This window comes from Parus major, chromosome 7, assembly GCF_001522545.3.
Source record: "Parus major isolate Abel chromosome 7, Parus_major1.1, whole genome shotgun sequence".
NCBI classification, from domain to species: domain Eukaryota; kingdom Metazoa; phylum Chordata; class Aves; order Passeriformes; family Paridae; genus Parus; species Parus major.
This window is the reverse complement of record NC_031776.1, coordinates 2,803,027-2,819,854: the sequence shown is the minus strand read 5'-3', so window position 1 is coordinate 2,819,854 and position 16,828 is coordinate 2,803,027. Positions and strand designations below refer to the sequence as shown.

General features: G+C 44.0%; 2 protein-coding genes across 7 annotated transcripts in view; both read left to right on the top strand.

The window, feature by feature from the left end:
• The window catches only part of SPAG16 (sperm associated antigen 16), a 359,993-nt gene extending 345,719 nt beyond the window's left edge, over positions 1-14,274 (top strand). For 2 of the 3 annotated variants that reach the window (XM_033516153.1, XM_015635568.3), the window contains exon 16: positions 13,948-14,274. In XM_033516153.1, coding sequence (XP_033372044.1) covers positions 13,948-13,986 — 39 coding nt within the window. In that variant the 3' untranslated portion in view covers positions 13,987-14,274. The remainder of the gene's footprint in view (positions 1-13,947) is intronic. The other variant, XM_033516152.1, reaches the window with a different exon arrangement.
• A 1,149-nt stretch (positions 14,275-15,423) lies between these two features.
• Positions 15,424-16,828, top strand: part of VWC2L (von Willebrand factor C domain containing 2 like) — a 45,509-nt gene continuing 44,104 nt past the window's right edge. For all 4 annotated transcript variants that reach the window (XM_015634810.3, XM_015634809.3, XM_015634811.3 and 1 more), the window contains exon 1: positions 15,424-15,869. The gene's annotated coding sequence lies outside the window, so the exon portion shown is untranslated. The remainder of the gene's footprint in view (positions 15,870-16,828) is intronic.

Sequence of the window (16,828 nt, the reverse complement as noted above, 5' to 3'; positions counted from 1 at the left end):
GATGGATGGATGGATGGATGGCCATGGGACCACTTGAGGAACAGGTAATAAAGTGAAGAAGTGGACAGATGTGGAAGGACATAGAAGAAGCCAGCTAGACTGAGAACAATGTCTGCAGGTAGGTGCTGAGCTTCAGTACAAGAAGAAGGGAAATTATTGCTTGAGAAGGAAAAGTGCTATTAGAGCACAGCCTGTGCTTCCAAGGAAAGGGAAAATAGCAAAGTATTCATCAGCTTTTTGGGTAAATCTGGAGGAGACAGGGAGGTTGCAGAAAATTACGTATTTAGATCTGAAAGCTATGCATTGGGATTTGCATTCAATTCTTCTCAGATCTTACAAGCTACAATTACCTTCTATCACTGCAGGTTTGCCAAAATATAAAAGCAATGAGAAAAGATAATACGGTGGTGGAGGAGAACTGCAGTCTTCCTTCTTCTGGAGACCATGACAGCCTAAGTATTAGCCAGAGTCATCCAGCAGATGAGAAAGGTGGATGCCTCTATTTGACAGGGTTGCTTTGGAAACCTGGATTTAAATGAAAAGAATTTAAACTACCTATGCTTATGCAGTCCTAGGAAGGGGATGGATTGGACTTACAAAGCCCTGCCACCACAATTTTTTGTGTGTAACTGGCTCTGTGAGCATAGGAAAGAGCAACTAATGTCACTGAGCAATCAGTAGGATTGTAAATGGCAAGTTCAAGGAAAAGGAGCACAGTTCAAGGGATTCACAGATAGATTTTATATCTTAATCTAATATATCAGGAACTACTTGGGTCTAGTAGGACATTTTAATTTTGGAAACCATTGCACGTCATGGGCTTAGGCTTGAAAGAGCAGCTGGTCTGCAAGGTCTGAGACAAACTCATTCAGACTTGACCTATGCTGGCTTCTCAGGAAAGGGATAAATAATCCAGAAAGAATTAAAAATATTTTTTGGCTGTGAATAAAAGCAGCAATGTCCCAGTCAGTCCAGGACAGCGAGTGAAACACAATTCATCTCTTTCAGACACTTAAAGCATAGGAGTCAAAAGCGTTAACCCTGCTGAAAACCTTGGCAGGGAGCACTGCAAGGAGCTGCCTTCAAAGCTCCATAAGTCTGCAAAGTGACTGAAGTACCATACAATTACCTTTGCTGTTTATTTAACTAGCACTTAGCTGTAGTATTACAAGATATTCTGTGTATACTCAAAACCATCAGAGCTGTATTAGCTGGGGATTCCTTTTCAGCATCTCTAGCTCCATGCCATTACCTCACCATAGGTTCTCATTGGATGCTGTCCAGCGGTTCAGCATTAGTGTCATAAATGCTGTGATGACAGACGGCGTTTGTTACCCCGACAGCAGCATCCATTCCAGGCAGAAGCAGCCAGCCCACACTCCCTGCCCAGCTTGGGCCATGCCCAAAGGGGTGATACTCTGTGTTATCCCCCAAGGTTCACTCGGTGCCTTGTGTGATCACAGAGCCAGGAAATCTGCTGCTGCCTTACACCATTCCTAAGGTCCCTTCCAACCCAACCCATTCAGTGATTATTTATGATTTTTTCAAGAATGCCCAGAAGCTCCACTGAACAAGCTGTGTAGGAGTTGCCACCTCGATCAGCCTAAAGAGATGAGCTGATCAAAGTGGTGATTCAGTTTTTGTTGCAGATGGAGAGCTGAGGCCCAGGGAAATTAAATGAACAGTGCTGCTGGGCAGCAAGGCACTTATTGGAACTGATCTCCAAGCCTGTCCTGCCTCTGCCTCAGCCACAACTCTGTTGATTCTCCGGTAATGCTCTTGCGGGGTGTTCGTGGATTCGTGCAAAAAAAATTTATTAAGTTCCTGCAGCAAATGTTCTTTAGCAATTAAAGCACTAAAGACCTAAATTTTTGTTCTCCTCTCTGTGAGCAGAAACTATTGGAGCATCAATAGAGTCACTTAAAGCTACACAGCATTCATCCATCATTCCTGGTGGCTTACCTGACACATGCCACCTGGAAGTACATGCTTTGCTTATCACACTCTCTGTTCTTGGAATGGGGTTTCCTAAATCCATTGCCTATGTGGCTTCTGTGGCACTGTGTCACACAGTGTGATCAACTGGGCTGTTGGTAGCAGCAGAGATGGCTACATCTCAGCAGCACCCTGATCTGGGGGCTATAAAATCTTTTTTATCAGCTCTTCATTTATTTTTCTCTGTATCCAAGCAGAATGCTAGAACAGGAGAGATCCAAAAAGGCCTATCCCAGGATAATTGTTTGCCCAGGAACACTGAGTTCACTGTCACTGGGAGACAACAGCTGAGCACAAGCAGGATTACAGATGCTCTCATCCCTGTATAGGGAATGCCATAAACAGTTAAAGACCAGGGACTGTTCTTTTATTTTTTTTTTTCCTCTTGTTCTTCTTCTCCCAGTTTCATTTTAATATTGAACCAAAGGAGTTTTACATTACAGAAAACTCACTGCCCACCAAGCTCATCTGCTCCATGAGTACACCCAAAGACAAAAGGGTCCTGGCACAGAGGGGTTTATTTTAAGCAGCTGAGTTTCACCTACACTTGTCACTGAGTAATTGTTACACCTACTACAGCTACCCTCAAAAAAAAAAAAAAGTCACAGAAGAAAGTTTAAGAAAACACTATATAAGCTTTGTAAAACATTACAGCTTCGTTTTACGTATAGAACTCCATGGGTTAGTGAGCCAGCTAACCTCTATGATAGATTTATGCCAGCAGCATTTTCTGGCATGGGACTCCAAGGGCATAAAAGTCAGGATTTCACAGTACTGTAAGGCTAATGATTAAAGTATGTGTGATGGTAGTCACAGTAACAGCCCTGAACAGGGAAGCACCCGCTCTTCTCTCAGGTGTTCTGACAGCCTGATATTAAAGACCTGCAAGTGTCAGAAGATGTAGGAAATCAGCTGGCCTCTCTGACAGATTTTACAGCACAGTGTTTGTGCTGTCAAGGCAGAGAATATGACAATCCGAGGAATGACAGTAATAGGAATGTTTAGTTAAGGGAACAGCTGAACCGAAATGCCACTGTTGACAATAACATGCTTAAGTTAAAGGGAGACTCTTGGAGCTTGTACTTGGAGAAGATTTTATTAAGCTAATCCCAGTTTTCTACTTCAGGGGTTTTTGTTTTGTTTTCAGAGTCTTCCCGTGTGTTTGTCTGGTTTTACTACCGTGGTGAAATACTATTTAGTTGTAATGTGGAATAAAGATAAAAGTCACACTGCAACACTGCTTCACTTGTATCATCATGATAGTGTAGGCAACATCTGAAGGCTGCACTGATTAAGATTTAAAATCTCCATTTTTTCTATCCTGGAAGTTTTATAAACAGACCAAAAAAAACCCAACTTGACTTGGGAGAGCTGAAGTTTGATTAAGGGTGGCACTGAGCCCCATCTATGTGACCACCTAAAAATGACATAATTTATTCAAGCTAGCCATGGACTGAACAGAAGGTGGGGATGTGCAGAGCACATTTTATCCCACTCATCTCTTTCCAGTCACCAGAGAAGATGCCCAGACAGCTACAACAGATGGGACACTGCACAGGCAGGAGGGGAACCTCAGGCTAAGCTGGAGGCACACACAGCACAAGCCAAGCCTGGCTTTCCAGCCACTTCAGCAGGGCTTTAGCCCACCCCACATGAGCTTCCATGTCCCAGGAGCATTGTGTAGCAAAGGACTTGGCTTGACAGAAACCAGAATCCACACATTAGATCATGCTCTAAGCTTGAAATAATAATGATAACAAGAAACTAGCTTTAAGGACAGAACAGAAGCGTTTCCTGTTTATTTGCTAGGAAAAACTGATGAGTGTAAAAAGCATTAGGAATCCACAATGTTTAGCCAGAGCTGCTCTGGTCTGGGTTCATAAGGACACTGAACCACTCTTTAAGGAACATATTCAGACTTAGGCAGAACATTTTGAGGCAAAGCAAAATAAATATTACCTTCCCTTAAAAGTGCTTTTTCTCTGAAGCAGGAGTTTTCATGACTCTTGCTTAAACTCTGGAAGTAAACTGAAGTTTGGCTTCTAGGTCTGTGTCCCACCTCCATTTTAGGCTTTGATAACCTGAAGCAGTTATTACCTGTGGTGTAAGAACTGGCTCTGGGGGTCAAGAGATTTGTATAAAAAAAAGGAAGTGCTAATTACAGTCTATTCCAATAAGCTTAGAAATATAGCAGAGACAAGTCCATTATCTCAGAGTTAATAGGGTTACAAAATGTTGACGATGCACATGATCTGCTTTGCTATCAAATGCTACTGAAATTATGGATTATTGCCACAGTGTGAGAGTTGCACCAAATGATTAAGACTTGGGTTTAATAGAGGTCATTGCCTATGTAAATCTGGCTTTCAATGGTATTTAAGCCCCTGGATGAATACAGGTGCCTAGGTACATTTGCAGATGCTCTGGTTTACACATCTGCCAGCAGTGCAAGTTAGGGAATTCTCCTTAAAAATGTCTTTGAGGTGCCTGTTTGGAGCTCCTGCATGGGATTTAGTGTCACCCTGTCTGAGCTGTCTGAGAAGTGGCTGTGGAGCTCCTTCTGTAGTCAGCACACAGAGCCAGCCCCTGCTGTCCCACAGAGGCAGGGGAGCTCCTAGGAAAAGGGAGTTTTCCTCCCTGGTAGCTGCAGAAGGAGCCTGGATGAACTGAATCCACTCTGAGATGGCAAGGTCAGATGAGATGAATCCCACTCCACATCAAAAAGTGCTTACACAATCTGGTCATTCCTTAGATTTAATGGAAAGGATGATGCATATGCTGTCCAAGGGAAAAATAAATCAGTGTTGATATCCCAGTCTCATCTTCTGTAGCACAAGCATATCCGTCTTATCGCTTGAGAAGGGAAGGAGGATCAGGGAGGCTTTAACTGAACGACTGCAGGCATCTCAAAGTGGGGAAAGGAGAAGGAGCAGAGCATTAACAAGAAGGTTATCTTCTATTCCCTGAATGCTTTTAGACCAGTGTTTCCATTCGTCAGAGCTGTGTTCCTGCACATCTGGAATTTTTCATCTCTTAACACACCGCTCAACTTCACTGAATTCTTAAAAGTGAGACATACCAATGCCTAAAACACATACAGCTGCAGCCAAGTAAGAAGTTCAGAGGAAAGCATGGCTTTGCACCCAAATCTGTATTCAGGGACCTCACTTGTAGCAGTAGAATAATTTTCAATTTGTTGTAACAGAAATTTTGCTGTGACCTAATTTATCTCAGTTAGCCCATCAGTAAGTACTACTTTTCTTAATGAAAGTTTTTAGTTAATGTAAGTGCAACTCTTGAAACACCAAGAAAACAGCTAATGTGTTATGGAGATAGTGTTACTTGCAGAACAGTACTTGGCATGCTGCTTCCAATATATAGGTTTAACAGAAGAGAAAAACTTGTTCTTTAGAACAAGATCTGAATGTGAACTGTAGCCATGCTCTGGAGCATTTGCCATCACATAAAAAGTCTTTCAGAAAGTTTCTTTGCAAGCAGAGGTTCGGCTTGGCAACTCCTGCAGATAAATTTATGGTGATTTATTCCTTTTTGAAGAGCATTAGATGATACTGATCTTTCCTCTTTTCCTCTGTTGCTTTCTTAAAATGTGACATTTTTGTCATGTTGTTGCCCTGGGCAGCACAAACACAACTGCAGCAGCACCAGTACTGATGTCACCTTCTCGGGAGTTTCTCAGCCAAGCTGTTACTGCCCTGCCAGGGTTCCTGGCAGCTCCCCATGGATGCAGTGTCACTCAACACCTTCCCTTCAGTGGTGACTTAAAAACCAAATGCTGCCTTTTGGCATTTTTGATTTCAGAACAGCTTGGTGAGCCCGAGGTCCCGCACTTGGTAGCAATCCACAGATTTTTGCCAGGATGGCTTGGTCCTTCCTCATCAGTTTTTTTCCCTCAAGGTAGATTCCCTTGGAAACACAGACCTACACATGTGCCCACATACAGGTATTCTAGGTAACACTGAAAGCTAGACAAGTGCCTTCCTATTATATGCATAAAAATATTCTGCAGTGACAGACATTTTCATTTCAAAAACCCAGTCCTAGACAAGAAGGTATTTTCCTTTTATTCTCAATATATTATTTTTAATATATTCAACATGCCTCATTTACACATCCAGAAAGGTTTTGACATCTTGAAGACTCTGCTTCAAAAGTTTCTGCTTTAATACTTTTTGCTTTGTTTTGAAACTACTTTGAAAGTCCAAAATGCTGCCAAAAAGGCCAACTAAAATGTAATATAAACAAGCTCAAGTCCAGCTGAAAGGGAGCTTTAGGTAATGGTCTGGATCTAGAAATCCTTATAAAAAGGCTTTAAGTTATTTTATATAAAGGATTTTCTTCTATCAGATAAATGCTTTCTTTGCTCTGAGTAACTTTCTGGTGATTTACTGCTTGAAAAAGATTTGGTGAGTTCTGAGATCTGTTTAAGCTCCAGGAATAATCAGCCCCTTCATCTAGGTCACAGTTTCACAGAGTAAGAAGTTAAGGGAAGTCCCCTTTTTCCACCAGCCAAACATTACTCCACACCTTTACTCTTTGGAGGCAAATGCATCACACCACATCCCACTCCACACTCATTTATCAGCCAGGCCAAATCTCTACATGCAGATTTTTAAAGATGTGAATTGAATTTCTACTAACACATTTCTTGGGTAATTTGAGGTTTTTCTCTGTTCCAGGGGAATTGCTTTCCACCTTTGTAAATGTCTACTGAATAATTTGTCTGAGAAACTTCTCTGCACTGACTTTTCCTGTTACAACCTTTAAGTTATAACAGGATAACTTTATAACTTTAAGGTTATAAGACCTAACTTGGGTCTAGGACACCTTCACCAGATGGCTGTACTCAGCCTAAAAAGCTGCCTTTCTGTTTAGGAGACCTGACTGTTGTTATCCTGCTGAAAGGCAAACAAGAAGTGAGTTTGCTCATTCCAAGACTTTGCACTGTAAGTCCTTCTTGCAGTAATGACTCTGTTTGTGGTGCCCTGATGCTGCTTCATTTGAGCACATGATTGCACTGAGCTGAATGACTTCACATGCATAAGGTGAGTCACAAGCTTAAGTGCACTCTGAGATGAGCTAATTTTCTATAATATGCTTTGCCAAATCTATGTCTATTTAAATACTTCTGAGAAAGGGGAAAGAAAAAAGTCTCTAGAGAGAATGACAAAAGGATTTTATTTTGGTACCAGTGTATTAAACACCTGTATCAGCAGATTCTTGGACGCCTTCACTCTTTCCCAGCTTGCCTTTTGGTATCCATTACTGAGAATATTTAGTGAATTGCTGCAAGTGAACTACAAACTGCTCAAGATTATTCTTCTATGCCCTGTCCCTTGAAAGATCTAAATAAAGTGTGATGACAAAGGGAGGAGGGGGGTCATCATTATTTCCACAAGAATATTTAGAAGGTTTTACTCACTTTTAAGAATGGAGGACTTACAATAATGTCTAAAAAGTGCATTCCTAAGCAAAACACAGGGTAGAAGAAATAGTTGTTATATTTGTTGAAAGCTGTTTCTAGAACAATAAAATTGCCCACAATCTATCATATTTTGAAATCAGTTGTCTGGTAAATAACATTCTGCTTATTGTGACAGTAATGGAGAATTTTATCTACAGCCACTGCAATCATAGTTTGCAGCCCTCGTAAATATTCCATTTACTTTTATGTAGGCAATTAACTGTTAGCCAGATGGCTAAAGGGAGGGACTGGGTATTTTTACTTTTCACACCTCACCTGAGAGGTGCCCAGTTCCTAGGAGACTCCAGACTGAGGGATCCTGATGATGATGCAATGCTTGCAGCTCCAATAATGACAAAATACCTTAATTCAGAGGGAATGTAATCCATTATGGCTGTGCAATTTTTAACATTACTATGAAAAGACATTCCTTTTAAAAAGGGAATGGGAAAGAAAATATGTTTGATGTAATGTGTTATGTAAGGAATTGGTAGCCTTTGGTAAGTAAAGTTCAAAAAAAACCCACTTATCTTAAAATACATTCCATTGACTAACAATCAGGTGTCAAAATTAAGCTAAATTACATTCTGACTATTCTTGAACAGAGTTTAAAAGTTCTGAGTAATGACATTGGTTGAACCATTAATGTAAGTCCTTAAAATATAAGTAGTTTCTTGATACCTTCCACTTTGGGTCATCTTTCTTTGGAAGAAAACCTACACAACAAAACCAGATGCTGCTCTACATGCATAGGAAAAATCAATGGATGGGATCAATATTCCCTCCACAGGTAATAAATGCTGAGAAGCATTTCTGTCTATCTAAATTGATCCTAGAGAATTCTTTAAATTGGTTCTGATGTGTATAAAAACCATTTCCCTATTGATCAAAGCTTTTCTTGCTTTCTTTCTTTGATATGTTATTTCATCTCTGCCATCAGGAATGGTCTCAGGCTTCTGTATGCAGTTATGATAAACAGAATTTCTTCTATCCACACAAGATTTTTTCTTTTTCATTTAAACCCAGAAATAACTGGGTTTGTCTTTGAAGGTGGATGCTTTGCTTACAGTGGGGCAGTGCAAGTAATTTTTGAATTGGGGAAGTTATCACATCAGAATTATTTGCAAGGAAGTCCAAAGTAATTGCTGTAGTTTTTCTAGAAACAACTGCCCAAATCCTGCTCCTCGACTTCTCTGTTGTCTCTGAGAGGAGGAGCTGCTGGAGCAGAGAGGAGAGGTTTTGATCTGTCACTGTCCTTGTTCTGCCACATTTTTGAGCAGAAGAGTTCACCTGAGCTGCTGAGTCTATGGAAAATGTAACTGGGAGCGAGCAAACAGTGCCAGTTATCAGGAAGAATGTCTCAGCCTGATGTGCCTGGGCAGCTGTGGAGTTTGTGACTTTTGTTACAACACTATTTTATGAGCTTTGAAGCTGCTAAACTGCTCCAGAAACACAAAGCACTGACAGGCTAAAACAGAACTTTTCAGAGTATTTGATACTGGAATGTTACAAAATTAGCAAACTAATTTTCCCAAAGAAAAGTTTTATGTTTTAATGGGCATATAAAAAGGCTCACCAGTGAGGAGTGGTGGTGGTGGTGGTTTGCTCCAAAACTGTCACAGTTTCCAGCTGTTTGGACATGTAAAGCAGTATGTAGTGTGGTCCTGGCAAGGTTTCACTCAAAATTCATTGTACAAGGAAGACAGTAATCATGGCTGTGATTTCTGTTAGGCTCTTATGAAATATAAATTGTCAAACTGTCTTTTGACAAGTACAGGTTTTGTTCCTTTTACCCCAAGTAATTTGGATCCATCAACCCAGAAAATTAATCTTGTCTAGTTCTGTCTTCTAAAGAAATGCAGTAACAAATTAGATTGCTTCAACACGCCTGCACTATTTTAAATTTATCCACCAGTTCAAATTAGGAGATGGATTTCATCCTGTATTCACAGGAGGGACTTTGGTTCCTTAGGATTCCTTTGCATAGGTATTCAAAGTTCCTTAGAGATGAGAAAAAGCAGGTTGCTTACTTTTATCTAACACAACTGAGCCTCACTGAATGCGGTAACTTTGCTTTTAAGCTCACATGTTTAGGTTAGTATGGATACTCCAGTAAATTTGATGGGATTTTTCCCAGATTCCTGCTTTTGGCATTTTATGGCTACAGCCTTTATCAAGCCTATAATTTTATGTACATTTGAAAAACTTACAAGAACAAATTTTCATACAAAATAATTAAACCACCCCCTTCTCCAAAGTGTGGTATGTATCCTAAAAGTAAAAAACAAAAAACAAGCCAAAAAAACCCTAAAATATTACTATCTCTGAGGTACTAAATGATTTTAGGGTTCACCTCTACTCTCAAAACAATGTAGAGATAGTTTTAGTAGCAGGAATAGTTCTTTTAGAAGGGCATGGATGATTTTTATTGTTTTGAGTACATATGTATTTCCAACCCAAACAACAGCACTGCATTTGTAATTAAATCAATATCCAAAATGAAGAGCATTGCCAGTCCAGAGACAAGAACAGAGCTTTTCTCTGTAGGACACTGGGAGTGGAAACCTACAGCACTACTTAACTCCAATGCTGGGAAAAAAAGAGAGCTGAAAGTACAGTGATTCCTCAGAGTAAATTCAGTCTGGTCCAAGCAAAAAGGTGAATGTCCAGAGATTCTAGATTGTGGCTTGCCAGCAGCTCCAAGGTGAGGTGGGATTCAGACAAGCATTTTCATGGAAACCCTGTGTTTCACCATCCCCTGGGGGTAATCTGGGATCTGGCTTGGCTCCACATTTCTCTGTGGATCCCCAAGGACAGACTCAAACCTGAAGTTTACACGTGGAATAAGCACCATCAGCCAAGTACATTTTAATGCACAGGGTTTTCTCTCAGTTAAGCTGTCATCCCTCATAAGGATTCCTTGCACAGAAGTTGTTTGTACCTTTAATTGGCTTTGCTACCTTTCTTTACCTTTTCCAACTCACTGCATCCTTTTTGAAGCAAGTGTCCAGATGGTCAGAGCTTATGTTATTCTAAGGACATAATAGGGGTACATCAGAAAAATTAGTGCTCGTGTTCTAGCAAGGAGCAACAGCAAATCAGCTGTGATTAGTACAAAGGCTGCCAGTGTAGGGTCTCTTTGTGGTGGCAGTGTGCTTTGTCATCACTCCTTGTCTGCCAGGTTGAGGAAGAAGGCTGAGCTCAGGATTGGCATGGGGCCAGCCAGAGCAAAGCTTTACTTTATCTCCCCATGCTGCCAAGTGCACCAACAGATCCAGAGCAGGTTCTGGGAAGCCTTGTGAGCTGGAGATCTAGAGGCTGTGAGATCTAGAGGTCAGAGTCTTGGAGATTTTGTTTCTTTTAAGCAGGACCTATTAATTTCTATGCAAATCATCCTAACTGTTTGGTTCAATGAGTTTACATAGACCAGCCCCACCTGACAATTGGGTCAAAGGTATGAAGAACAACCTCTCTTCAGGCTTTTATCTTCCTCCAGTGTTATATCAAAGTGCCTTTGTTAGTGACAAGTAAGTACCCTTCATTAAAATACAGCTTTGCATCACAATTATGTAGTAGTTTTTGTTTGCTTTCCTAATTGAAGAAAATTTTGAAAGAGCAATAAAACACAATTTGTTCCCTCTTCCCAAAATGAAACATCTCCTTTTGGAAGGAAGAAGGGAGTAAATTTACATTATAATGAGCAAATTGTTATGAGCCCATAGATCAGCGTTGACATAAAGGGTGACGGAAATGAGATGTTGTCGTTTTGTGCATTCCCCCTAGCATGCATCTGCCTGTGCCTCCTGCTGCTACTGAGCCAGGAAATGCTCATGGTCAGCAATAGTAACACATCCTAACTCAGGGAAAATGTCCTGGGAAATGAATCATTCTTCACCAGGGCGGCCATCAAGCGCACCATCATCCTTTTCCTGGTGAGTGCAGGGTTCTACTGCACCTCCTAGCTGGCTGGTTTTCACTGGCCCTCTCTGTTTTCCTCTTGGCTTTGTCATTTCCCAGGACTGTCGGAATACTGGCATGCAGTGGCAGGATGAGTGCTACGGTTTTGCTTCAGGCATGTGACTTACCTAGCAAAGCATGCAGAAAATGTAGGGTGGGGGTCTACCCCTGCTCAACCCAGGGACTAAATGAGCTGAAGCTTTGTCTCAGTTGTCACTCTGTCCTGTCCTTACTTTCTGGAAGTGGAATGCAGCTGTCCAAATCTTTTCTCCTGCTTGTCCCTCTCTGGAACAACTGGGTTCATTAGTGGTTTTGAGAAGCTGGAAGTGACATTAACCCCCTGCCCAGCTGTTGTGGTGTCAGGGCTACAGGCAAAATGGCATTTGTTTGGCTCCTGGAGAAGTCATCCAGCGATTGCCTGGAGAGCCTCACTGCAAGTGCAATCCATATGCAATGCTTCTGTCAGCAAAGACTTGCTGGAGGAGAGTTTATAATAAATATTCACATCTGCTGCTTTGGACACTCTAATCCATCCTACAGATCTTTGCTGTGTCAGGCTTTGTTCTAGATGAAGAAGCTGGGTAGTTATAAAGGTTTGCAAATAGGGCATATTTATCATGGTTAGCTCTACTTCCTAGTTCCCTTTCTTGCACAAATATCCATGACCACACTAAACATAAGTTGTGGTTAAATATTCTCAGTGCATTTGTAAGCTGTTTTAGGTGTTTCTTTTGATAAATGGCAAAATGAAGCCATCAGATTTCCATGAGCAGAACAGAGAACACCATTGTTATGACCTGTTTGAATGGAGGGACAATATATTCCCTGGATATATGTACATCACATAGGCATGCCAAGGGCTCTGAAGTGTTAAAACTGGGATAAATTCCTCCATGGTCACATCTGTTGGGCAGTATGTTCCCATTGGCTGTTTAGTGAATAACCTGAGTTACTAAAAATAGAAAAATATCTCCTGTTTTTCATAATCTTCAAAAAAATTATGACTTCAGTGCCAGACTGACTTTACCAGTGTCAATATTAATTGAATATTCTGCTGGTGATGTCTTTGCTTTCGGAGAGAAATATCTCAATACATAAGAAGAGCTGTAATCACTTGGAAGGTGTATTGAATTTGCTTCAATGGAAAAAGGTGTTTGACCAAGATCACAACTGAGTACAGTGATCCTGTTGTTGTTAGGGCCACAGCAGCTTTGAAATTAATGTTTTGGTTTTTTTGGTACGTGAAACTCATGGTTATTATAGTTAATTTCTAAAAGAGAATCTTTATCTGGAGGCTGGGTAAGTAAGAGGCACTTCAAACATATCACTTACCAGCTATTACCTCTGCTTTTATTTAAGTAGGAAGATAACAAACTTATAAACACATTCTGCTTCCTTAAAAGTGTTGAAAACTGAGCCCATTTGATTTGCAAAAAAGCACATGGAAACTGAGAACTCCTTAGAACCTTTTTTAGGTTTTCTTTTGTTTTTTCTACTGTTAAACCCTGTTCTATACTAAGGATTTAATTATATTTTTTTCCCATAAGGATATAAGGGAGCCAGCAGTCAGTTCAGTTAGATGCCTGACCTTCTGGAAATTCATCTGAAAACTCACATCCTCATGTGTTAGAGTGGTACACTCTAAAAACAGCAGTGTCAAAAGCATGGTCTGATGTCGGTACCTTCAAGTGTTAGGAGAGGATCTACTCCTCTGGTGCTCAGTCTGTGTGTCAGAATGCATGTTTGAATAATTGCATCCAAGTATGAATTATTGTCCTGCTCTGGTCTGCACTGGGGAAGCCCCACCTTGAGTATGGTGTGCAGTTTTGGTCATTGTGACATAAAACTAATAATAATCTATCAGAGAGCATCTAAAGGGCAACAAAGATGGTGAAAGGCCTTGAGGGGAAGCCGTGTGAGGAGTGACTGAGGGCACTTGGTCTGTTCAGCTGGACGGGACTGAGGAGGGACTCACCAGGGCTTGCAACTTCCTTGTGAGGGGGAGTGGAGGGGCAGACACTGATCTCTGCTCTGTGGGGACCAGTGGCAGGACCTGAAGTTGTGTCAGGGTAGGTTTAGGTTGGTTATTAGGGAAAAGTTCTTCCTCCAGAAGGTGGTTGGGCAGTGGGGCAGGCTCCCCATGGAATGATCACAGCACCAAACCTGACAGAGTTCAAGAAAGGTTTGGACAATACTCTTGGGCACATGGTGTTACCCTTGTGGTGTCCTGTTGCAGGGCCAGGACTTGGACTCCTTAATCCGTGTAGGTCCCTTCCAACTCAGCAGATTCTGCTGAGATGTCACAGTAGCCAGACTCCTTGTGAGGAGAACATGAGGTCTCCAGACTGGCCTAATGGCTTCAGAATCCAATCTCATTGTTACTGATCCATCCAACTTTCTGTTAATTTATCACAGGAAACAGGAGTGCACCGCGTGTGTCTTTAAAGTCACCACCTCAAAACTTCCAGTTGTGTAGCCTTTGCCAAGCTCAATGCCTTTGCTGTGTGTTTCAGGTGGCCTGGTGGCTCTGGCCAGCAGCGAGGGCTCGGTGAAGGTTCTGTGTCTGGCCGTGGGCCAGCTGTCCGTCCTGCGCAGCCCCGGGGTCGAGGTGCGCTGTGTGCGCTTCCATGGCCAGGACCATCTACTGTCAGCGGGCATCGATGGCAGGGTTTGCCTCTGGACATGGGCACAGTGACACATGGAGTGACCCTCATTGCCTTCCACAAGAGCACTCTGACTTAGAGCTTCGTACTTTGTGTTTGCGCTATTCGGGGAATATTCGCCCAAACGGAGCATTATTTGGCATTTTATCCAAATAAACCCCTCGATTTCTCCCTCTTTCTGCTGTCTTGTGTTTCCCCCAACATCAAGAGTCTCTCTTTTGGTGGTTTCTGGAGAAACAGCTTTACAATGACGCCTAATGCCAGCGCAGCCGAATTGCAAGGAGATTGATTTTTAATGTAGCGCGGCACGAGCCACAGGAGCCGGGGCGCCCCTTCCCCGGCGCAGCCGCCTGTGGGAAGATGAGGCGAAGTTTCCACAATGCGGCCATGGGGGATGTTTTCCCGGACACCGCCGGGGCAGCGGCGATGAGCCGGAGCTGGAGAGCGCGGAGGGGCTGAGGGAAGCTCCAAAGCGCGGATGAGGGGAGCTCCAGCCAGTGGATCTGAGGGACAGCGGGGCCGAGAGGAGCTGGGCTGAGGGGAAACGGGCTGAGGGGAGCTGGGCTGAGGGGAGCTCCAGCCGGTGGATCTGAGGGACAGCGGGGCCGAGGGGAACCGGGCTGAGGGGAGCCGGGCTGCCGGTGGATCTGAGGGAGAGCGGGGCCGAGAGGAGCTGGGCTGAGGGGAAACGGCCTGAGGGGAGCTCCAGCCGGTGGATCTGAGGGACAGCGAGGCCGAGAGGAGCTGGGCTGAAGGGAACTGGGCTGAGGGGAGCCGGGCTGAGGGAAGCTCCAGACGGTGTATTTGAGGGACAGCGAGGCGGAGAGGAGCCGGGCTGAGGGGAGCTCCAGCCGGTGGATCTGAGGGAGAGCGGGGCCGAGAGGAGCCGGCTGCGGGGAGCCGGGCTGAGGGGAGCCGAGCTGAGGGGAGCTCCAGACGTTGTATGTGAGGGGAGCCGGGCTGAAGAGAGTCGGGCTGAGGGGAGCTCCAGCGGGTGGATGTGACGGGAGGCGGTGAATCTGAGGGGAGCCGGCAGGTCTGAGGAGAGCCATCGCCCCAGCCAGCGGCAGGCGGAGCAGCGGCCGAGGCGGGGGCGCCCCGCCCCTGCATTATTTTTTGGGTTTAACCCCCTGGCTCTTCTCTCTTCTTTTTTTTTTTTTTCTACCACCACCCCCCTAAAAACAAAATTAATCCCAATAAGGGCAGGCAGGGAGCGCGGAGCTGCGCGGCGCAGGCATGGCCGGCGCCCCGGCCAGGGAGTCCCCGGAGGGGCGCGGGGGCTGCCCGCCCGCCGGGCGCGGGGCTCCTGCGCCCGCCCTCCCCCGCCTGCCTCCCGCCTAACCCGCGATCGCTCCCCCCCTTCCCCCGCCGAGGCGAAGCTGGAGCCGCAGGAGATCCGGCGGGCACAGGGAGGGGACAGGGATGGGTTGTTTTCTCTCCCCCGCCCGCCCCGAGACCTAAGGAGATGCAGCCCAAGTTCGCCGCGATGACTCTGCTGCTGGCACCGGGGTTTCTCCGCGGCATCGCAGCCTCCGGACCGCCTGAATCCTGCTCCTTCTGAATCGTCGGCGCCGGGTTAAAGCTCAGTTCTCATGTTGTGGTTGCTGGGCTGCCGCGCTCCCGTTTTGCGATGGGAGGTGGAGGAAGAGGGATTGTCCGTGAGTCAACACCGAAAACGTGATTAGGAGGAACTGCTTTAACTAATCTGTTTCTAACCTTTCAGTCAATGTTGGCCTGTGACCCCTCTCAGCTTTCACATCCAGCCTGATCAGGTAGGTGTGAATTATTCACTTGGGGCGAGGGAAGGCGGATGGAAACGTTTCAGAGACTTACCTACGATCCTGGCCTCTCTCAGGATGAGAAATTATGAGAAAGTTCAAGCTGTAAACTAATTCTGAGCCAAGCAGCATTTGTTTACTTGTTGAAATGTGTCCGTGCAAGACGTCTGCAGTCTGTCTGATTTCCAGGATCGAGCCGAGTGCCTGTGAGTTGCTGTGGGACGTCTCAGCTGCTGTAGCAAAATATAATGCTCTAATTTGTGGTCTGGGGAGAACTTTTATATACATATATGTATACACACACATTTGTTCTGAGAGCTTGTCGTCAGACCCCAGCAGATTCTCACAATTGTTTCACATTTCGTCAGATATTAACTACTCTGTTTGCTGCTTTTTTTTCCCCCTCTAAATGCCCACAAATCTGCAGTGTTGCAACCTACCTGTAGCATTAGGTGGGGAGACTCTCTGCTCTCTAGATATGTAAAGCAGCTGTATCTGCATGAATCGCTGGATTTCCAAGCAGCATGTTACAGTAGATAATTGCTGATACGAGTAACAGGAGGATGCATAGTCCTTGTGATGGAAACACAGCTAGTACTTCAATTAAGAAGATATCTTTTCGAATTTGATAAATCTTGTGTAATATCCGGTGTCTCCCTCTGTTGTGGCTTTGGAAAAACTGCTTGGTCAACAGGATCCTTTAGCTGCTTCTCTGGGATTAAATCTTTCTCCTCCTGCTACTGCTTTTTTGCTTCAATTAAGGAAGAATTAACTGTTGAACATCTGCAGTCCACCAAAAATTTCAGTATATAAAAATGTCTCCCCGCGGGGCGGAGGGGAGTACGTGTTTGCCCGTGTGTGTAGGTTAATGCATATTTGTGTAGACGCTGTGTGCCTGTGTGTGCATGCTCTGGGAATGGAGGAAAGAAGAGATCACACACACACACACACAC